At 42.0% G+C, this 23,465-nt stretch overlaps 2 protein-coding genes across 3 annotated transcripts in view; one reads left to right on the top strand and one right to left on the bottom strand.

The window, feature by feature from the left end:
• The window catches only part of nagpa (N-acetylglucosamine-1-phosphodiester alpha-N-acetylglucosaminidase), a 21,564-nt gene extending 9,435 nt beyond the window's left edge, over positions 1–12,129 (bottom strand). For both annotated transcript variants that reach the window (XM_014200912.3, XM_014200913.3), the window contains exons 1-10: positions 11,782–12,129; positions 9,610–9,821; positions 9,125–9,392; positions 7,864–8,003; positions 7,289–7,397; positions 4,797–4,925; positions 4,400–4,605; positions 4,218–4,265; positions 3,656–3,784; positions 2,808–2,939 (exon numbers count right to left, since the gene is read on the bottom strand). In XM_014200912.3, coding sequence (XP_014056387.2) covers positions 2,808–2,939; positions 3,656–3,784; positions 4,218–4,265; positions 4,400–4,605; positions 4,797–4,925; positions 7,289–7,397; positions 7,864–8,003; positions 9,125–9,392; positions 9,610–9,821; positions 11,782–11,864 — 1,456 coding nt within the window. In that variant the 5' untranslated portion in view covers positions 11,865–12,129. The remainder of the gene's footprint in view (positions 1–2,807; positions 2,940–3,655; positions 3,785–4,217; positions 4,266–4,399; positions 4,606–4,796; positions 4,926–7,288; positions 7,398–7,863; positions 8,004–9,124; positions 9,393–9,609; positions 9,822–11,781) is intronic.
• On the top strand, positions 9,851–23,465 carry LOC106605374 (NADH dehydrogenase (ubiquinone) complex I, assembly factor 6). Its single transcript, XM_082975350.1, is given in 8 exon segments — positions 9,851–10,157; positions 12,809–12,908; positions 14,769–14,876; positions 15,351–15,453; positions 18,212–18,345; positions 19,664–19,722; positions 19,724–19,757; positions 22,029–23,465. Coding segments are annotated over 8 exon segments (696 nt in total). The 5' UTR covers positions 9,851–10,092; the 3' UTR covers positions 22,122–23,465.

The following is a 23,465-nucleotide window of genomic DNA, read 5'->3' as shown; positions in this document are numbered from 1 at the left end:
ACAGGCTATGTGCACACTGCCCACAAAATGAAGTGGAAACTGAGCTGCACTTCCTAACCTCCTGCCAAATGTATGACAATAGACATATTTCCCTCAGATTACACAGACCAGCAAAAAACTAGAAAACTCAAATTGATAAACTCTCAAATATATTGGGTGAAATACCACAGTGTGCCATCACAGCAGCAAGATTTGTGACCCGTTGCCGCAAGGGCAACCAGTGAAGAACATACATCATTGTAAATTATTATTTTCCCTTTTGTACATCGTTACAACACTGCATATAGCCATAATATGACATTTGAAATGTCTCTTCCTTTGGAACTTGAGTCTGTTTATTTTTGATTGTTTATTTCACTTTTGTTTATCCATTTCACTTGCTTTGGCAAGCCCTTGAATTGAATTGAGAAAGCAAGACCAACAAGTAACGAACAAGGAGGGAGGTAAAATGACAGACAGGAACAAAAGAGGTGAAGACATAAAATGAGGAAATACATTGAAGGGAAATGAGTCTGGGTGTGCTGGGACAGCTCAGATCATCTCAGAGATAAACCTTCCTGATTTGTACTACAATGAGAACACAGAACACTAGACACACAGGGCAACAACATTAGGGCGGACCCCAATTAGTTGACAGGCTGTTGGTCAACCAGTAGCATGCGTGTATCACACACACACCTCAGTGAACTAATCGATTGCAGCGGCCTAGACTAAAAGCCCATTTATGCTAGAACCGAAATGTGGTCGAAGGCTCCGTATGGAGGGTGTGACGCAATTACGGAGCCTCCGGAGGCATGCAGTGGCCATGCACCACCCAAATGAACCAATGCGGAGGGCCCTGTATAGCTCCGCATTGACATGATTGGTTGACGGTAGATGGGAGCTGTACTACTTCCTTCACAACAGCTCTTCACTGCGCTGCGAAGCGTGAACGCCATGACTTCTGCAGAGGCCGATTCACCGTAAACGCTGTAAGGCCAATGCAGACGTCGGCTTGATCATGACACCCCCAGCTATGGTAATTTCTGTTAATGCATTCAATACATTATTCCTTTTACCGTCCTCACTGTCGGAGTGGACACAATGTTTGCAGAGCACACAACCTATGCAACACTTGTGAGGAACAAGTTGGTTTATTTCATTACGAGTTTTGCCAAACCAATTTAGTCATTGTCTTTTGTTTGGAGCACTCCCTCCTGTCAATGTTGAGTAAGGACGTGCACCTAATTACACTTAGAAGTAGACCTATAGGCTAACTGGCCTGCTCACAAATTTGGGGATCTGATAGCATTTCTGATTGGCTTAACTCACCACCACTAATGAGCTGTGGAGCTTCTCAAAGTAATGTTTTCACCTCAAACAGCAAGCAAACAAAGTCTGTTTTAACATCCATTGAGAATGACAATAGTTCCTCAATGTTTTTGAAAAATCTTTCCAGCGCTCTCCCTTTCAAATACCACTCAGTGTGAATGGAAAAATGTCATGCTCTGATCCAGTAGAAACATCACTAAATAGGTCTACCTGATTACTTCTCATCAGTGGTTGACTTAGACTGAAATAGGTCCCGGTCCCATTTTGGGTGCTGGTACTGTTTATATTTAGGTGCAGGAGCTCCACTATACTTTTGAGCTACTATTCTATAAGAGGAACAGGAGCTCAAGCAGTAGGACATTTGAGGTGTTGGTACTCCGCTCCGGTGAGCTTCTGCCCACGTCAAGCACTGCTTCTTATCACTTGAGCAAATATCCTACAGCGGTGTCTGTCCCGAGCTCACTGGAGCAGGAAACTGAGGGCCCAGAATATTTTATACAATGTTGCAAGTTTGCTAGAGCAAGCTTCAGACCAGACCCAAGTTAATAAAAATGTTTCAAGTTCATTGCAGACAGGCCATGCATAGCCCGTGTGATTTATAGGATATTTTATATCAGCAGGCTGCAATGTTTTTATTTGTTGACTTTATGTAGGCTATTTTTACGTAGTTGGCCAATGGCAATAGAAGTTACTTTTTAGGTTTGTATCATTTGAATTTAGATATCATTTTGATTAACCACATGACAATGATTGAGATATGAAGACGTTATTGTAAAATGTGCATATGAAAACCATAACTGGCACACAGATCGGTAGAAATGGTAAGATAAATTGGCATTCCACATGAAAAAAGGTTGCCGACTCCTCGTGTAGCCTATTACCAACAACTTCAGGAGAGTAATGGCAGAATCTGCAAAAGCCATCAGGAGAGGGAAGAGTATGGTTGGGTCAGGTTAAGATTGTTTCTTCTGGTTATCTAGATCTCTGGCTCCATCTTGAGTCATTTGTGTCCGATTTCATCAAACCGTGAGCTTAAAGTATCAGACAAGCTGAATGCATAAAGTTGATTTTAACAAAATACATAGGATGTGTCTATATGGAGAAATACATGTTTAAAAATGTCAACCAATCGATTGGTCGAAAGAACAGACTTCAGTCGACCAAGATTTTTTGTTGTTGGGGACAGCCCTAGACTACATACAGCCAACTGAAACATATCCTGAATGTCTGTACCATGTAATGATGGGGAACCAATAAAACAGACAAGTCATGTTTGGGAGAAAACCTATGCTAGCAGGCTTAGAATGAAGTGGTCCACATACTGTACAAGACACTTTACAGGACGACAATTATGAAACTATTAGTACTCATTAGAGACTGAGATGCAGACATCATGAAGAGGCTTGTAACCTCTTTATGCAGTATGTTGTGATCCGTTTATTTACTGCAACTACTAGAGCTCTGAGCAGGCGGGGGAGTTACAGGTGGTTCCATACCTCTCTGTATGCTCTGGTTCTTCTCTCCCTGGAACAAGGCATTGCAGCTTCCTGTGACCGGGTCACATGGGCACATGTCCTGGCACTGGCACTCCTTCCCACAGTCCAGCCCGTACAAACCCAGAGGACACTCTGAGGGGAACACAGGAAGTGATGTGAGAGACACCAAGGAAACAGGATGAGATGTCACTGGAAAATACAATAAAGCTTTAATGTAAAGAAACTTCCCTGCTGAAAACCACTGATCTAGCTTGCAACATCCGGGGTTAGAACCAATGTTTTGGTTTCCTAGACCTTCTTAGGGATTTTAAGATACTGTTCACAATATGTAATTGTCACATGTAAGCTAGTCCATAATACATGGGAACTACAGCATTGATGAACATGAAGAGTTTAACAACTCTGACAGGCAATAAGAAATCAACAATAACTTAATTTAATCTCCAAATCCACAGGTATTCAGTCCAGGATTTGGGCATCAGAGGGCCAAGGAAGTGATATAACGAAGGCTTAGCATATTAGGGTTAATGTGTTCCAGCAGTTCTCATTCAGAGATTTGGAGCAAGACTATTGGCAGAAGTCGTACAGAGGGAATGTTCTAGCCAGAGCACTGGGAAAGCTTTTGTTGCTCACCGTTATCCTTGTGAGACTGGGAATAAGGCTTAACAATGGAAGTGCGCCAAGGTGCTATTACTAAAACAGGTGAGGGAAAGTCTGGGAATGTGAAAGACAAATTAGGGACTGATAGGGGATTACGCATTTGCTTTGGAGGGTCGTAAAAGTTGTTTTAGGTGTACACCAATCAATCAGGGTTACACACTTATCCTGCCGCACTACTAGCAACACACCTTGTTCACAGGAGTCGCCACGGAAACCAATGGGGCAGCTGCAGCCACCGTGAACAGTGTCACATGAGCCCCCGTTAGTGCAGGTGCATGTCTGGTTGCAGCCGTCGCCATAGAAACCCAAATCACACACTGAGCGAGAGAGAGAAAATAAGTTAAGACACTAGTAAGCTGTGATAGGTGGATGGTCAGATACTGTAGATTTTGGAGGAAATATTACAAGATATGAGGACAAGACGTCATTGTATACAGTATTATGTAGGATACAGGTTTGGTCAGGAAAGTAAGGAGTGTATTATAGGGCCATTGGGTTGGGAGAAGGTGCAGTGAGTGAAAGAAAATGTGAGGCTAGGAGGTGTTAAAGTACTGCCCTGGAATGTGGAAGTTATAACTACCAACCGTAATTGCCAAAGCTCGACAGAGCACATTCTTCACAAATCATAGGGTCCTGGGGACAAGCAACAGGTTTCACACCAGGAGAAATTACAGACTTGTTGTGTAAACAAACCGAGAGAGCGAGAGAGCGAGCGAGAGAGCGAGAGAGAGCGAGAGAGAGACTGATTACCTTGGCTGCAGATCTCCCCTCTCCATCCAGCGTCACACGCACAGCCATCTGCACCAGGAGAGAGGGATGAGATAAGAAAGAGAATCGAGAAAGAAATAGGAGAGAGAGGCGTTTCATTGTAACCTCAGAGAGCTGGTTCAGAACTCGAGAGGAGAGAACAACTGTACCCACTCCTCACTCACCCTGTGTACAGACACCGTGGGCACCACAGGTGGGCGGTTGGCACACCAGGGTGTCACAGCCAGTCCCACTCCAGCCCTCCTGGCATTGGCAGTGCCCATTGATGCATGCCCCGTGCCCGCTGCAGTCCTCAGGCTGACAATGGGGCTGGTGGACGCACAGGATGGTGGAGATCCGCCGAGGGCAGCGCCACATGGGGTCTGAAACACTGAAGGAGGGAATAGAGAGGAGATGGGGAGCATGGAGACAAAGAAAGAGCAGGTGAGAGAATGAATATTATAATTTACAGTGTGTCAAACAGCAACAACATGACGAAAATAAAAGTCACAAAAAGCAGCTCCATAAACCTTGTAATGTCATTGCAATGAACATGTGACATGAGCTTTCTGATTGGCTTACCAGTGGTCCGAGGGGTAGCTGGCCAAAGAGCCGTTCGCCACGTAAGTGGAGGAACCACCCCCATCCAGGTTGATGGCATTGATGACCCCCTGACCTTTCAGAAAATCTGCCACCTCCCAAAGACTCATACTAAGAGAGGAGAGAACAATTGGTACAAAACCACTAGTACAGTACTGTAGCATAAGGCCATATAGGAGGAAGGTGCTTGCATTTAAATCAAAACAAATCCATAAGGACTTCTGAAGCAATGTCGATTGTGTGAAAAATAAGGTAAATTCATTGGAGAAGGTCAATGGTTGGTCTGATATGCACCGAGAGACTGTGCCTACTAGATAAGATTTATTGACTTTATATGGCCTGATATTGAGTGGAAAGGCCATGGACATGAATAGACATGTCCCCTTGTGGTCTTTCCAAAGCCATGTCTTTAACAAACTCATGAAACTCTAGGTCAATGAGGTCATTTGTTCATTGCAACGGTGCAGAGAAAGCCAGATGAATAGAATTGTTCAGTCGCTTTTTACTTACAGTGAGGGAAAAAAGTATTTGATCCCCTGCTGATTTTGTACGTTTGCCCACTGACAAAGAAATGATCAGTCTAATTTTAATTGTAGGTTTATTTGACCAGTGAGAGACAGAATAACAACCCAAAAAAATCCAGAAAAACACATGTCAAAAATTTTTATAAATTGATTTGCATTTTAGTCATTTAGCAGACGCTCTTATCCAGAGCAACTTACAGTAGTGAATGCATACATTTCATACAATTTCCCCCGTGGGAATCGAACCCACAACCCTGGCGTTGCAAACACCATGCTCTACCAACTGAGCCACACGGGACCGAGGGTATTTGACCACCTCTCAATCAGAAAGATTTCTGGCTACCAGGTGTCTTTTATACAGGTAACGAGCTGAGATTAGGAGCACAGTCTTAAAAGGAGTGCTCCTAATCTCAGTTTGTTACCTGTATAAAAGACACCTGTCCACAGAAGCAGTCAATCAATCAGATTCCAAACTCTCCACCATGGCCAAGACCAAAGAGCTCTCCAAGGATGTCATGGACAAGATTGTAGACCTACACAAGGCTGGAATGGGCTACAAGACCATCGCCAAGCAGCTTGGTGAGAAGGTGACAACAGTTGGTGCGATTATTCGCAAATGGAAGAAACACAAAAGAACTGTTAATCTCCCTCGGCCTGGGGCTCCATGCAAGATCTCACCTCGTGGAGTTGCAATGATCATAAGAAAAGTGAGGAATCAGCCCAGACCTACACGGGAGGATCTTGTCAATGATCTCAAGGCAGCTGGGACCATAGTCACCAAGAAAACAATTGGTAACACACTACGCCGTGAAGGACTGAAATCCTGCAGCGCCCACAAGGTCCCCCTGCTCAAGAAAGCTCATACACATGCCAGTCTGAAGTTTGAATCATTCAGATGTTCGTTGGCAGAGGACAACTGGGTGAAAGTGTTGTGGTCAGATGAGACCAAAATGGATCTCTTTGGCATCAACTCAACTCGCCGTGTTTGGAGGAGGAGGAATGCTGCCTATGACCCCAAGAACACCATCCCCACCGTCAAACATGGAGGTGGAAATATTATGCTTTGGGGGTGTTTTTCTGCTAAGGGGACAGGACAATTTCACTGCATCAAAGGGACGATGGACGGGGCCATGTACCGTCAAATCTTGGGTGAGAACCTCCTTCCTCAGCCAGGGCATTGAAAATGGGTCGTGGATGGGTATTCCAGCATGACAATGACCCAAAACGCATGGCCAAGGCAACAAAGGAGTAGCTCAAGAAGAAGCACATTAAGGTCCTGGAGTGGCCTAGCCAGTCTCCAGACCTTAATCCCATAGAAAATCTGTGGAGGGAGCTGAAGGTTCGAGTTGCCAAACATCAGCCTCAAAACCTTAATGACTTGGAGAAGATCTGCAAAGAGGAGTGGGACAAAATCCCTCCTGAGATGTGTGCAAACCTGGTGGCCAACTACAAGAAACATCTGACCTCTGATTGCCAACAAGGGTTTTGCCACCAAGTACTAAGTCATGTTTTGCAGAGGGGTCAAATACTAATTTCCCTCATTAAAATGCAAATCAATTTATACCATTTTTGACATGCGTTTTTCTGGATTTTTTTGTTGTTATTCTGTCTCTCACTGTTCAAATAAACCTACCATTAAAATTATAGACTGATCATTTCTTTGTCAGTGGGCAAACGTACAAAATCAGCAGGGGATCAAATACTTTTTTCCCCTCACTGTAGCCCCATCTCCCTTCATATGCCTAAATGGCCCCACTTCTGCCTCCATTCAAACCTGCATGGTCTCGCATTCCTTTCACTCTCCATCACTTTGACCAACCAGTTTCTCTCCCTCCCACTGTATTCCTCTCCTGACTCCCACAATACTCTCTCCACTTTTTCCACCCTCATCCAATTACACCTGTATTATTTTCCACCCTTTCTAACTCCTCATCTCTTGTCCATTCTTACCCTCTGTGGTCCGTCTGTCCATCTATGTGGAACAGGATTAGTTTCCCCTCCTTATCGTGACCAACCGCTGTCCTGGCCGACACCACGTCCACAAAACGGAGGAAATTCCCTGCGGAATCAGATGCATGAAAATTGAATATTACTGGCTGAATTTGATAGAATACATCATTGTTGTTTTTACATAGCCAGAACGGGCAAACAAGGTTTCACAATATGCATTTGTCAATTGTGCCATATGCAATTTCTCTTCATATTTCTAAATGTATTTTTTATTGTGTATTATGACAACTCCATGATGTTTTAAATGGCCATGTTATATGAGTGACGTGAAGCCAAAAACAGATTTCTACATCAAGTCTATGACAATGCTACCACTAAGTGCTGACGTAAGGTCAGTCCTGCTTTTTACTTCCTAATCTAATGGTTGAGTAAGCCGATGCTAGATCTGCACTTAATGGAGACTTTTACCTAAAGTAATATTACAAGATGTCAATACTAACTAACTACATATATCTCTAGCATTTTAAGTAAGTATGGCTAAGTTGAAGACATCCTCAGTATCCTGCAGTAGCTACCCGTCTCCTGTGTCGCGTCACACTCAGCCTCTATGCTCTGGTTAATGTAGACCTGGCTGTTTCGGAGCAGCCACACCACCCCACTGACCAACTGCACAAAGGGGTTGGCTTCATCCTTAACGTCCTCCTCAGAGAGATAACTTGAGACAGAAAGAAGTAGAGAAACAGGATGTAGAGGGAAAAATCAGGGACAAAGATGAGGAAAATGTAAAGTTACCCCCAAACAGCATCAAATAACACCAGTCAGTCGTATCTCAAGAAAGGAATAACCAACTGTGGAACAAGGTACTCATGAGATCACATGCTTCGATACTCATGTTAAAAAGGGTACATTCAGCAATCTGGTGAGATAAAACATGTTGGCTGAGTCAGCGAAAAGCTCAAGTGCATCCTGAATCTCTGTACAGTGTTTTCACCTGGCTAGCTTTGTTGGCCCCACAAGAAATGTTTGTACTTCAATTTGTGACAGTTAAATAGCTTAGTGTTCAAAGCCCGAGCTCGGGCTCTAGTCTATGAAAAATCTATGGGGGGAATGAGATGTGGGGGGCACATTGGACACAGTGAATGGTTTGGTGATTCTGCCCATACAATATTACATCAGCCACTACACAACAACCAAGCAGCCGCCTGTTCAGGTGGCTGGTTTTATCGGTTTAGGGACCACTGCTTTTTTCACTGCTGTTATTTTTCCCCATCAAACATACATGAACGTAAACACCATTATCTGGGAAACAGGAAATTCCAAGGTAGAACCAATACTCTACACGGAATGACTCACAGGTCAACACAACACACTTTTCCAGGGAACAGGAAGTACCTTTCTAATCTAATAGGTTATGTTCCAAAGTAGACGTAATTTACGTGATAGGGTTATTGTGGCGTGTGCGTGTTTTTGTTGGGTGGCTTAATTTGGGCATGGAGGTTTGGCTAGTGGAAGTTCATTAAAGTTTCATATGGAGAAACAAAGAAGCATTGCTGTTAGTGAGATGAGATAAGACTTGCGATAATTTAGAATGAGTAATAATCATAGCATGTAATAAAGGCCTTTGTGTTTGATCAAATAAACATAAGACCTTTGTATTTTATGATAACAGGATCAGTGTTCCACAACCTCAACTACAAGCCTTGACAGCATGTCTAGAAAAAGTCATGAAGTCCAAATTTCTGTTAGAAATTATACACATTACAACCACAAATGGAGCTCAAGGTGAGGTACAGAGAGATTTTGAGAAGGAAATTCAACGAGACCGGCAGCTCTTACCCAAACACCAGTGTCCCGTCCCTCCTGATGCCAAACTGGGCATTCTGCAACCCTTTGCTGTCCCTCACTTGCACCCCGTCACTCACTAGATTCCCCAAACACTCCCCGGTCTTAGTACCAAAGAACCCTCCATTCTGGGCATAGAGACACCTGCCGGCTCTAGCAGTTTCCTCCACCGCCTCCCTCCGGTTCATCCCGCACCCCCCCGGCCCTCCAGGCTCCAGCACAGACACCGTCCTCAGGGGGTCATGGACCACTGTAATGTGACCTGTGGCAGGGAGGAAATCATTTCTTAATTTTAGAGTTTATATACACAAAAAAAAAATGGAACAGAATCTCACTTGACAAAAGCCTAATATTGTAAGGGTATGGTGTTTAAACTGCTGAATAGCTATGGAAACAAAGAAAATAACCCATTTTGCCATAAAGAATTAAAATGGGGCAATTTTAGGGGTATTTTCAAAATAAGTATTTCCTCCACTGACCTGTGACCCATCGGGTTGTGCCAGGGACGTTAGAGATGAATACTTTCGACTCAGCCACGGGCACCCCAGTGTGGTTGCTGGCGGGCCAGGTCTGGTGGGTGACGTTGCCATTGACAACGGACTGGCAGTCTCGGACATGACGGTGGGAGTGCGAGGGTCCATGGCTATGGCCGTAGGGGTACGGCGATAGGAGGTCATCGTCCAATGAGGGACTGTGGAGAACAAATATCCAGTTGTTTCAACTTTATTTACTCATGATGATACACTTATCCTGAGTCCATATTGTATTAAACCTGATGCAAAATAGACAACCTGCATTCAAAGAAATCAAGATCGGCAGTGAAAATGTTTAGAACTTTTTTTCTTTAAAGTAAAAGTACTTGTCACACATTTGAGTTAAGTCCAAAAACACTTCACTCTCAAACAATTGACTTATTATCAGTGCGACAATGTGTCAAAAGAGTGTTGATCATGTGACTAAATATGTTTTCCAGAAGAAAAAGCCTTGGGCCACTTCAGACCAAGTTCTTTGCTATCCGGGATCCTAGGTACGTCTCAATGCTTAAGCCATTTCAATTTGGTGATAAAGGTAAGGGCTAATAAAGATGCACTATGCAAGATACACTATGCAGATATCACGCCTGATTTCAGTTAAAGTAACAAAACAGGCAAGTATAGTGTAGAGAATCATTGTACCATCTAAACCGCTGTGAAATATATTTTCCAAAAATAGTATTTTTAGCAGTTTGAAGCTGGTTGTACAAAAACAATAGTAAAAGATGCAAAAATGTAACTTTAAAACAGAAAGCATAGAAATAGGGCACATAACAGATCGCCCGCTTCATAGAATTGCTTTCAATGAGCTCTATAACTCATTTCTATGTGAATTTTGTGGGGTCGCCCAAAAATTTTAATTTTTTGCAGCTTTAACTTGAGACCTTCAAATGGGTATTCTATGACATTAGACAACATATGACAGCTTATGCTAGTTGATAGGATGAGAGAAACGCTGAAGAGGTTGTTGTAACAAAGTAAAGAAAGGGTCTGTAAAAACCAGACAAACTTGAGAATTGATTACTAGGAATTGATTTATATAATTTGAGATACAAGCACAGCACTACACAACACTGCTCTCTAGTGTTGATTATATGCAACTACCAGAAACTTCAAGATGGGTTGTGCTCAAAGAATTAACATCTCTGCCTCAATGCAATGACGTGTACTTTACCGTGGACTTCAGATTTGTACTTTAAATAACAACAAATATCATTTTGTCAAGAATAGGGGAGGAGTTATTTCATGCATAAAAAAAAATGCTCATATTTAACATTAGCAAAGTACAAAAAAATACCAATATGTAAAGGTATGGACTAAAATGTAAAATGTATGAGGGTAAATTAGTAATTCCCTGCCTATGTTCCGACAGGATTATAAACTAACCAACTAATGCATTCATAATTTGGTCAGTTATAGCCAGCCAGTTGCTTGATTATAATGTTTATCTATTGCAGTGGCAGCAGTAAAGTGCAAAGTCATTATTGTCTCTGACAGCAGAGATAACGCTATGCTGTCCCTTTGTGAATAAAGTTAAGTGAAGACGTCTGAAATAAACATACACTGTGTGTATTTCAGATGGGTCCTCAGCTTGTAGTGAAGCAAAGTGTGCCAAAGACTTCTTCAGTTGACTATATTCACAAAGGGACAGCATACCGGTATCTCTGCTGTCAGAGACAATAATGACTTTGCACTTTACTGGTGCCACTGCAACAGATACACATAACAAGCAACTGGCTGGCTATAACTGACCAAATTATGAATGCATTAGTTGGTTAGTTTATAATCCCAAAACCTGTCGGAACATAGGCAGTGAATTACTAATTTACCCTCATACATTTTACATTTTAGTCCATACCTTTTCATATTGATCCCCCTTTGGAATAGAACCTACAAACCTGGAAATGCAAGAACCATGCTCTACCAATTTAACTAAACGGGACTACGAAGTCAGATAAGTGCTCCTCACAGGATGTCCTAACAACATTCTTGTCTGCATCCTTGAGACAGCAGCACAAGCACAACCAACCTAGCTAACTAGTTAGCAGGCTAGCGCTTGTTAACTTCTGAGTCTGATTGTGAAAGTTTTGCTAGCGAGCAAGAAACGACGGCCCTTACCCAATATTGTTGCACTCCGACATCCAGTAACCAAGCCATATCAGGAGCACCGCAAAGTGACTATTCACTGAACGTGTTGCCATATGATAGCATAGACATTGAAAGTGTGCGCCTGCCTCACTCCACTTTTAAGCTACCATAACCAACGCGAGGGAAGTCATATGACTTGTCCAAGACAAGAGCACATGATGTTCTGTTTACTTTGCCTGCTGCAAACGTCCACTATAAATGACACTGAAATGCACAGTTGTAGCTGCCACATATTGTTCGCTAAATTAGTTAAGTTAACCAATAATTAACTAACTTGAGACAAATACTTTACCTAAAACGAGTGTTCTGTATTCAAAAATACAACATGAAGCGGAACACAAATGAAATAGGGAGGAAGACTTTTGTTGCGACACAAGGTAAGGGTGAAAGTTGAAGGGTATGTTGTCAACATGGCATCTGGCATTAGTGCAAAGCATGGATTATTAACCACAAAATGTTCGCTGTTTCACTCACTCCAAAGAAAGATATTGCCACATGCTATTTGTATTCAACGACCTACAGAAGTGAAATGTCTACGAGCTTCAACAAACTCGACTGCAGAGTCGCAGCACAACGAAAAATACTGTATCGATATTGTGAGGTAAAAGCAAGCCAACTTGCTAACTAGCCAAATATGGCTCTAAATGGTATGACTTGTAAGCATCCTTCTATGCACAAATTGCATGGGCCCCTCTGTGACTAGCTACGTTGTCTCTCTGTGACTGGCTACGTTGTCTCTCTGTGACTGGCTACGTTGTCTCTCTGTGACTGGCTACGTTGTCCAAATGTTCCTCATTGAAATGCTTTGAAGAGAATTGGAGTTTCAGTGTATATACTGAATTGAAATGGAATTGACCCCAACCCTGGCTAGTCGTTTGTTTTTGTTACATGTGTTACTGCATCCAATGTTTTCATTGTGAAGAAGTTAGTCCACCACTAGCATTACACTTGACTTGTTTCGATTAACTTGCCTGTGTTCATTGCCTTGTTTCCCCAGGTCTCGGGACTATGACGGTTTTGTGTCCTCCCTGCTTCTCCCTGAGGATGCCCGGCGCTCCTCACTGGCCCTGAGGGCCTTCAATGTCGAGCTGGCTCAGGCAGGTATTCCAGCAAGTTCAGTACTGAGTGCCTTCAGAAAGTATTCATACCCCTTGACTTGTTCCACATTTTGTGTATTACAGCCTGAATCCAAAATGGAATATATATATTTTAAATTTCACCCATTCTTAACACAATACTTCATAATGACAAAATGAAAACATTTTTTCAAATGTATTTAAAATGAAATACAGATATCTCATTTACATAAGTATTCACACCCCTAAGTCAATACTTTGTAGAAGCACCTTTGGCAGCAATTTCTGGGTAAGTCTCTAAGAGCTTTGAACACCTGGATTGTGCAACATTGGCCATTTATAATTTTTAAAATTCTACAAGCTCTGTCAAATTGGTTGTTGATGATTGCTAGATAACCTCTTTCAGGTCTTGCTATACATCTTCAAGCAGATTTAAGTCAAAACTGTAACTCGGACACTCAGGAACATTCACTGTCTTCTTGGTAAGCAACTCAAGTGTAGATTTGGCCTTGTTTTAGGTTATGGTCCTGCTGAAAGGTGAATTTGTCTTCCAGTGTCTGTTGGAAAGCAGACTAAACCAGGTTTTCCTTTAGGATGTTGCCTGTGCTTAGCTCTATTCCATTTTATTTTTATCCCCAAAAACTCCCTATTCCTGGCCGATGACAAGCAAACCCATAACATGACGCAGCCACCACCATGCTTGAAAATATGAAGAGTGGAACTCAGTGACGTGTTGTGTTGGATATGCCCCAAACATAACACTTTTTATTCTGGACATAAGGTCATTTCTTTGCCACATTTTTTGCAGTTTTACTTTAGTGCCTTATTGCAAACAGGATGCCTGTTTTGGAATATATTTTTTCTGTACAGGCTTCCTTCTTTTCACTCTTGTCAATTAGGTTAGTATTGTGGAGTAACTACAATGTTGTTGATCCATCCTCCATTTTCTCCTATCACAGCCATTAAACTCTGTAATGGTTTTAGTCACCATTGGCCTCATGGTGAAATCCCTGAGTGGTTTACTTCCTCTTCGGCAACTGAGTTAGGAATGACGCCTGTATCTTTCTAGTGACTGGGTGTATTGATACACTATCCAAAGTGTAATTAATAACTTCACCATGCTCAAAGGGATTTTCAATGTCTGCTTTCTTTATTTTAGCCATCTACCAATAGGTGCCCTTCTTTGCGAGGCATTGGAAAACCTCCCCGGTCTTTGTGGTTGAATCTGTGTTTGAAATTCACTGCTCGACTAAGGAACATTACAATTATCTGTATGTGTGGGGTACAGAGATGAGGTAGTCATTCAAAAATCATGTTAAACACACAGTGAGTCCATGCAACTTATTTATTACATTTTTAATCCTGAACTTATTTTGGCTTGCCATAACAAATGGGTTGAATGCTTATTGACTCAGTACATTTCAGGTTTTTATTTTGTATTAATTTGTAAACATTTAGAAAAACACAATTCCACTTTGACATTATGGGGTATTGTGTATAGGCCAGTGACCAAAAACATCTCTATTTAATCAATTTTAAATTCAAGCTGTAACACAAAATGTGTAAAGAGTTGAGGGGTGTGAATATATGCATATATTAGAAATTATGATACTATAATCCTCAATGGGGTGGTCATATGTCCAATACATGTCCAGAGCTAAGTGTTGATGTTCAGGCATCCTGCTATTGAAGGTTATGCTTTTATGTCTACAATAATACATCAACCTATAGACCTAGGTATGAACATGAATAACAGTGAGGGAATGGTCTAATAAAGCAATACTTTTTTTGTGCAACTCTATATGCCAAACAGTTTAAACTCATTCAATGAAGTCTTCTGAAAGGGATTGAGAAAACCCTCGTTTTTTGTTTCTCTCCAAGGTGAAGGACTCTGTTTCCCAGAAGACTATAGGTCTGATGTGGATGCAGTTCTGGAAGACTACAGTGGAGGAGATCTACAGAGACGACCCCCCCCCCCGTCTGTCTGGAGTAGACGTCTACTGTTTTCATTTTCAGTGCTGGATTTGCAACTGCGGCTATTACAGTCGACTGTATATCGTTTGGACTTTGCATATTGCCTGGTTCCTCTCTAGGTTTCTTCCTAGATTCTAGCCTTTCTAGGGAGTTTTTCCTAGCCACCGTGCTTCTACACCTGCATTGCTTGTTGTTTGGGGTTTTAGGCTGGGTTTCTGTACAGCACTTTGAGATATCAGCTGATGTAAGAAGGGCTTTATAAATAGATTTGATGCATAGCATTACACATCAAATGCATACGAAAAGCTGTTTTAAACATCTTCTAATGTCTCCTTTTGGAGGCGGTGAAGAAACACTACCTGACAAAGAGGTGGATGCTTAGGATAATCTCAGAGAGTAAGCAAATGTTTCATTTTAGGTCATGGATTTGTGTGGATTCAATTCTAGTTCTGTTTCATTTATTTGATATGTCTCCACTGTTGCCAACAGGAGAAAGACATGGAAGACAGAGCTTATAGAAACCTCTAGGAGTTGGAGGCCTATTCAGACAATACCCAGTCCTCACTACTGTACCTTCTTCTGGAGAGTTTAGGTGAGCAGGTGTATGTGTGTTTTGTGCTTGACTCCACTGACTGAAGAGTGTACAGCATGTGCATTGTTCTGTTCCCGAGGGGGGGGGACATTGAATTTATGTTCAAAATTAACTTCCCAGTGTTACATTTACATTTGACATTTTAGTCATTTAGCAGACGCTCTTATCCAGAGCAACATACAGTAGTGAATGCATACATTTCATACATTTTTTTTCTCCGTACTGGTCCCCATGTGGGAATTGAACCCACAACCCTGCCGTTGCAAACACCATGCTCTACCAACTGAGCCACACGGGACCGTGTTGAAGTACTTCTTTAGAAATGATGAGAATCGTGCTTGCCAATGCAGCACATTGACTAAAATGAGAAAGATGAGAATTGCAGCCACCGAATGAGACATTGCCGGGAACTTTAATTGTGACTTGTCTAATGATACCATGTCCGCCATGGCGTTACAGAGTGCTCTATGCATAATTGCACATGGAAAATTCCATCAGAATGAATCAATATAGCCACTGATCTCCTGTAGATTTTTGTTGAAAGGCAGGACAACAGAAATTACCCATCATTTCCACTCTACATGAAATGAATGACTATGATTATGACTCTGCTCCTTCCCTATTTGGAAGAAACCTGACAGGAACAGTCACATTATACTGTGGATGTACAGTGCATTCGGAAACTTTTCAGACCCCTTGACTTTTTCCACATGTTACTTTACAGCCTTATTTTAAAATGCATTAAATAAAATGTTCCTCATCAATCTACACACAATATCCCATAATGACAAAGCGAAAAGTTCCATATTTATAAAAAAAAATAAACAGAAATACCTTATTTGCATAAGTATTCAGACTCTTTGCTATGAGAGTCGAAATTGAGCTCAGAGTCATCCTGTTTCCATTGATCATCCTTGAGATGTTTCTACAACTTGATTGGAGTCCACCTGTGGTAAATTCAATTGATTGGACATGATTTGGAAAGGCACACACCTGTCTATATAAGGTCCCACAGTTGACAATGCATGTCAGAGCAAAATTGTCCGTAGACCTCCGAGACAGGATAGTGACAAGGCACAGATATGGGGAACGGTACCAAACATTTCTGCAGCATTGAAAGTTCCTAAGAACACAGTGGCCTCCATCATTCTTAAATGGAAGAAGTTTGGAACCACCGAGACTCTTCCTAGAGCTGGCCGCCTGGCTAAACTGAGCAATCGGGGGAGAAGGGCCTTGGTCAGGTAGGTGACCAAGAACCCGATGGTCACGCTGACAGAGCTCTAGAGTTCCTCTGTGGAGATGGGAGAACCTTCCAGAAGGACAACCATCTCTGCAGCACTCCACCAATCAGGCCTTTATGGTAGAGTGGCCAGACGGAAGCCACTCCTCAGTAAAAGGCACATGACAGCCCGCTTGGAGTTTGCCAGAAGGCACCTGAAGACTCTGACCATAAGAAACAAGATGCTCTGTTCTGATGAAACCAAGATTGAACTCTTTGGTCTGAATGCCAAGCGTCACATCTGGAAGAAACCTGGACAATATCCCTACGGTGAAGCGTGGTGTCCAGGTTTCATGCTGTGGGGATGTTTTTCAGTGTCAAAGACTGGGAGACTAGTCAGGATTGAGGGAAAGATGAATGGCGCAAAGTGCAGAGAGATCCTTGATGAAGACCTGCTCCAGAGCACTCAGCACCTCATACTGGGGTGACGGTTCACCTTCCAACAGGACAATGACCCTAAGGCTTCGGGACAAGTCTCTGAATGTCCTTGAGTGGCCCAGCCAGAGCCGGGACTTGAACCCATTCGAACATCTCTGGAGAGATCGGAAAAGAGCTGTGCAACGACGCTCCCCATCCAACCTGAAAGCTTGAGAGGATCTGCAGAGAAGAATGGGAGAAACTTCCCAAATATAGGTGTGCCTAGCTTGTAATGCCATACCCACAGACTTGAGGCTGTAATCGCTGCCAAAGGTACTTCAACAAAGTACTGAGTAAAGGGTCTGAATACTTATGAAATATTACATTTACATCAAACATTTCTGAAAACCTTTATTTGCTTTATCAGTATGGGGTATTATGTGTAGATTGATTAAATTGTTGTTTTTTTCCCTCAATTTTAGAATAAGGATGTAACGTAACAAAATGTGGCAAAGTCAAGGGTCTGTATACTTTCCCGAATGCACTGTGTACAAAATAATGATTACTTATGCAGATTGTTTTATGACTTGAGAGGGAGACTTAAGCAGGTCAAGCTGTATTCACTTGAGCGATTAATTAAGTGGCATTTCTGCATCTCAAGTACCTGTGTTTCTGTCAATCATTCGCATGTTCTTTTGTGGAGTGTCATTATTTTGCCCCCCTCTGCGAAGGAACCTGTCACACTTGTTCCAGTCTAATTGACTAGAAGAGACATCTGACTCAAAGCCTCTACCCATTTCAAGTACAGGGCACTCAGCATGAAAGCAGTTCCCAGTTATTAATATCAAAGCGTGTGCGCTTCATTGTTGTGATAAATGATGTATACAAGAGAAGTGTCTGCTTAAGGTTTTAGCATTACATTTAGGTGAATTAGCATGGTGAATTAGCATGGCCCTAGTCAATCAAAAACGGTAACTAGGTTTCTGAGGTAAACTAGAAGACAAATGAATCTTGTACATAGACAAAGTGTATTTAATACAATAGAGTTTATTTGTTTTAAAAGTGGTGCAGTGTTTTAACTTATTTTCTGTCTTCCCTGATTCCTTTTGTGTGTTTGTCCAGGTGTGAAAGATGTCCATGCTGATCATGCTGCCAGCCACATTGGTAAGGCCCAGGGGATCGTGATGTGCCTAAGAGCCACGCCCTACAACAGCAGCAGATGCAAAGTCTACCTACCTATGGACATCTGCATGCTGGTGAGTGACCATATCTGCAGAAGAGGTATCAAAATGATGACTTTCCTGCTGGTGCCGTTTTGTACAGATGGATGCCATACTGCACACACACACAGGCCTTTATGTCACATGATATTCCTGCTAGACTGGGTTTGGCATTATCAACACAGTGAGGGAGTGTGTCACTACTCCAAATGAAGTATGCCAGAGGCACAGTTATAATGAAACCCCATGACAAATGCTCTGGCTATAGTTACAAGTCAAATTCACAGCTTTGTCTGATCCATCTGTCAACAAGGCCTCTGAGCCACAGCTGGAGTGACAAGGGACTGTGTGCAGCTGGTTTATGATGTGACATCAGATGTTTTTACCCCTGCTAGTCCAGTGTGTGTGACATTAGTGACCTGTCAGGTTTATGGAGGCCTCCAGGTCATTTGCTATTGTAACATCATAAAGGTCTAGTCCTGAGCTCAACTGAAGCGCCCTAGAGTTTCCCCCTACAGTCAATCTATGATTCTCCCCCCACCCCCCAAATTAAAGCTTGCTAAAGCCTGGTGGGTTTTCTCCACTTTGTGTCATTAAGGGACAGTGAGTGCTTTGCAATCTCCCAATTATTTTCATCCGGTTATAAGTTCATTGCTCTGGTCGGAAGCGGAAGGGACTGTTGGTGTCCAGGGGTTTAACTACTGCAGCCTCTGTCCGTGGGGATGTTACATTTTATACAGGCTTTGGCATTAGATCCTCTGTATGTTTGTTTTGTTATTGCTCCCATTGCTTGACAACAGCTTCTAGCCTAGCTAATAACTTGCTATACCAAGCTTCACTGCATTCAAATAGTATTTAAGTTTCCTGACTTGATTGTTTAGTTTGTCAAGCTAACGTGTGTAGCAGCATGTCTACAGACACCGACTGCCTTGTGTTTTTGGGCAATACAAATCTCCTTGTCCTCATATTATTGTTAAACTATATCAAACTAAACTCCTTATTTGTGGAATAAGATTCATATTACCCGTTTTATATATATTTTTTGCTGTCAAACTATCCGACTTCTACCCAGTTTCTAAACAACTTCTGTCTATCGGGGCTGACGGCCATAGTGCCGTCAACAGACCTCAGGGCAGCCTGAGGCCATAATAACAGTTTAAAGGAGAGAGAACTGAGATCTGACAATCGCTATACATGCCGTGAATAATGGAGATAATTATCGAGAGCTTCACTTTATTCGCCCCATTTAGAGCCCATGTGCTCGGCTAGATTAGGTGTTTGAAGGAACAAATCTCTCCTGTGTGAATAAGTGGTGTGAACAAAGGTGTGTGTGTGTGGTGTGTGTCACCACCAGCACAGAGCCTCCCAGGAGGACTTCATCCGAGGAAGCCAGGAACAGAATGTGAGAGACGTGGTATGACATTGCCAGCCAAGCCCACCTACAACACGTACGTACCCTCCTGACATTAGGATAGTGTTCCTCCAATGTTATTTGGTGGGCTGTTCTTGCCAAACAGATTTACTGCTTGGCTGAAAAACCCGGTCTTTAATAAGATTTGATTCAATTACATTTTTCATCCAGTCCTGTTTTAAAAAAAAAAAAAAATGTTTTTAAATGGAGGACTCTGACAGCGTGTTCTCATTTGGGATCAGTCGTTTTCTCTAATGGCTACTACAATGCGTTTTTTACCTGTACGACACATTCACTACCATTCAAAAGTTTGGGGTCACTTATAAATGTCCTTGTTTTTGAAAGAAAACAAGGACATTTATTTTTTTAAATAACATCAAATTGATCAGAAATATAGTGTAGACATTGTTAATGTTGTAAATGACAATTGTAGCTGGAAACGGCTTTTAAATTATTTTATTTTTTTATGGAATATCTACATAGGCGTAGATATTATCAGCAACTATAGGCCCATAATCAGCAACCATCACTTCTGTGTTCCAATGGCACGTTGTGTTAGCTAATTCTAGTTGATCATTTTAAAAGGCTAATTGATCATTAGAAAACCCTTTTGCAATTATGTTAGCACAGTTAAACTGTTCTGATTAAAGAAGCAATTCAACTGGCCTTCTTTAGACTCGTTGAGTATCTGGATCATCAGCATTTGTGAGTTCGATTACAGGCTCAAAATGGCCAGAAACAAAGGACTTTCTTCTGAAACTAGTCAGTCTAATCTTGTTCTGAGAAATGAAGGCTATTCCATGGGAGAAATTGCCAAGAAACTGAAGATCTCGTACAACGCTGTGTACAACTCCCTTCACAGAACAGCGCAAACTGGCTCTAACCAGAATAGAAAGGAGTAGAAGGCCCCGGTGCACAACTGAGCAAGAGGACAAGTACATTAGTGTTTAGTTTGAGAAACAGACACCTCAGTCCTCAACTGTCAGCTTCATTAAATATTACCTGCAAAACACCAGCCTCAATGTCACCAGTGAGGAGGGGACTCTGGGATGCTAGCCTTCTAGGCAGAGATGCAAAGAAAAAGCCATATTTGCGGGGAATAATAAAGGCATATTCTAAAAAAAGTGTGTGTGTATGTATGTATGTATATATCTATATCAAAGAAGATATAGAGGACTGGAAATTATGCAGACAATTACATTGATGGAAGCAACAATCTTTCCGCAATATTAAGCTGATCCACCCCTTAAACAAAAATAACATATCTCAGACGGACCAATAAAAAGAAAAGATTAAGATGGGCAAAAGAACACAGACAATGGCCAGAGGAAGATTGGAAAAAAAAGTGTTATAGACAGATGAATCTAAGTTTGAGGTGTTTGGATCACAAAGAAGAACATTTGTGAGATGCAGAAAAAGTGAAAAGATGCTGGAGGAGTGCTTGATGCAATCTGTCAAGCATGGTGGAGGCAATGTGATGGTCTGGGGGTGCTTTGGTGGTGGTAAAGTGGGAGATTTGTACAGGGTAAAAGGGATCTTGAAGAAGGAAGGCTATCACTCCATTTTGCAACGCCATGCCATACCCTGTGGACGGCGCTTAATTGGAGCCAATTTCCTCCTATAACCGGACAATGACCCAAAGCACAGCTCCAAACAATGCAAGACCTATTTAGGGAAGAAGCAGTCCGCTGGTATTCTGTCTATAATGGAGTGGCCAGCACAGTCACTGGATTTCAACCTTATTGAGCTGTTGTGGGGGCAGTTTGACCGTATGGTACATAAGAAGTGCCCATCAAACCAATCCAATTTGTGGGAGGTGCTTCAGGAAGCATGGGGTGAAATCTCAGCAAATTGACAACTAGAATGCCAAATGTCTGCAAGGCTGTAATTGCTGCAAATCGAGAATTCTTTGATGAAAGCAAAGTTTGAAGGACACAATTTATTATTTCAATGAAAAATCATTATTTATAACCTTGTCAACATCTTGACTATATTTCCTATTCATTTTGCAACTAATTAAGTCTGTTTTCCATGAAAACAAGGACATTTAAGTGACCCCAAACTTTTGAACGGTGGTGTACATAATCAATAAAACTTTGTTTTATTGTGAGCTTCAAGTTAATTAAGGCTTGTTTGTACACAAAAGGGATTGAAAAGAGAAGCAGTCCGAAATGAAGTAGCTACTGGTGTTTTATATGTGCGTCATTGATTTTGCATGTCTACAGACCTCCATCTGTTATAAAACAGATTATAGCTTTATTAGCCTGTGTTGGTTATTTTACTCAGTTTGAACCTTTTGTCTCCACAGGCCAGATCATTCAGCAAGAACATACCAGCTTCTGCTTTCCCTGCCTTCCTCCAAACGGTGGGTTGTTGTTGTTGTTGTTATAAGAATCATTAGCATTTATTGGGTTAGGTTTTTTTCGTTAATCTGAACCTAGGTAAAGAGGAGCAGCATCTGTTGAACGGTCCTTTCTCCTCCTCAATCACCTCCCAATATCCTGACATGGCTGTCTAGCCTATCCCTCCCTCCCATCACAGCACGCTCCCCATCAGTTGGCCAGACGGACCTTTTTAATGCTCCAATTTAAATCACACCAGACAGACCACCAAGGGACTGTATTATGGGCTCTTACCACTGGCACTCTCAAAAGCAGTCTGATACCCACAAAGAAGGGGCATGAAAGAGGGCAATAAAGGAAGGGCAGAACATATTAACCAGAGCCTTGAGAATGATGCCAAGGTGAAGAATTTGAGGTAGACAAATGCCCCGCATCGTGTGTTTATGTTTTGAAGGGTGGATGGTCACGATGCTTGAGTGCTTCAACCAGCAGGGGCATGATGGTAATTAGAGAAAGAGAGAACATTAATCCACTCAGTTCTGTGTTCCGCTTCATCCAGGACAATTTTCACAAATATGATGATCTATTGCTGCCGGTGCTGTAACTATGTTAATCTGTTCTGACGCCTAAAAGGCTCCTTCCTCTCAGCTGCTGAGTCATATGTTTTATGCAGGGCTGACTTTGTGCGTCTAGGGCAAAGAGGAAGCACTTTCCTGAGCTCAGATAATGCTCACGCTAGCTACCACATGTAGAGAATAAGGACTGATAGTGTGTGGATGCTGTTTCCCTCTTTCTGGCTGCTGTTCTAAGTGGTGCTGGAGGACTACCTTCAAAGGGTGCGGCGGGTAGACTTTGATGTGTTCCATCCCAGCCTACAGAAAAGAAACCCACTGATCCCCATCCAGCTTTATATTCGCTCCTGGAAGAAGACCTATTGATCTGTATGGTGGGACCTTATCTTTTGCCCTATTGTAATTTATACCAGGTTTAAACATCTGATTTCCAAAAGTCCCGCTCTCGTATGTTGGTTTCTAAGTAGACCAATCTACGACAGTGGATTTCAAGAGACTCCTCCATCTACGATGTCAGCACTCCCCAGAAAAGGATTCTGATCTAAAACATGCCTCTGCCATCTAAACCAGTTCACCTGTGTTATTCCCTGTTGTAGACTAGACAGCTGAGGACCACAGACAGAGATTATTGTAAAGCAATAACTACAGTACTGGAGACTGAACTGATCCCCTGATATATTGACTATTTTCAGTAATAAATCGTGTAGCCATGTTGGTCTGTTTTCTCTCCTTTTTTAAAGCTCTTAAATAAAGATGTCACAACCATAATAACAGTACTGTATGTCATTGTGAATTACGACATTTAAATAAAATCTAGAGCTTTTTACGTGA

This window comes from Salmo salar, chromosome 05, assembly GCF_965601325.2.
Source record: "Salmo salar chromosome 05, fSalSal1, whole genome shotgun sequence".
Lineage (NCBI taxonomy): Eukaryota > Metazoa > Chordata > Actinopteri > Salmoniformes > Salmonidae > Salmo > Salmo salar.
This window is presented reverse-complemented; position numbering and strand designations above follow the sequence as displayed.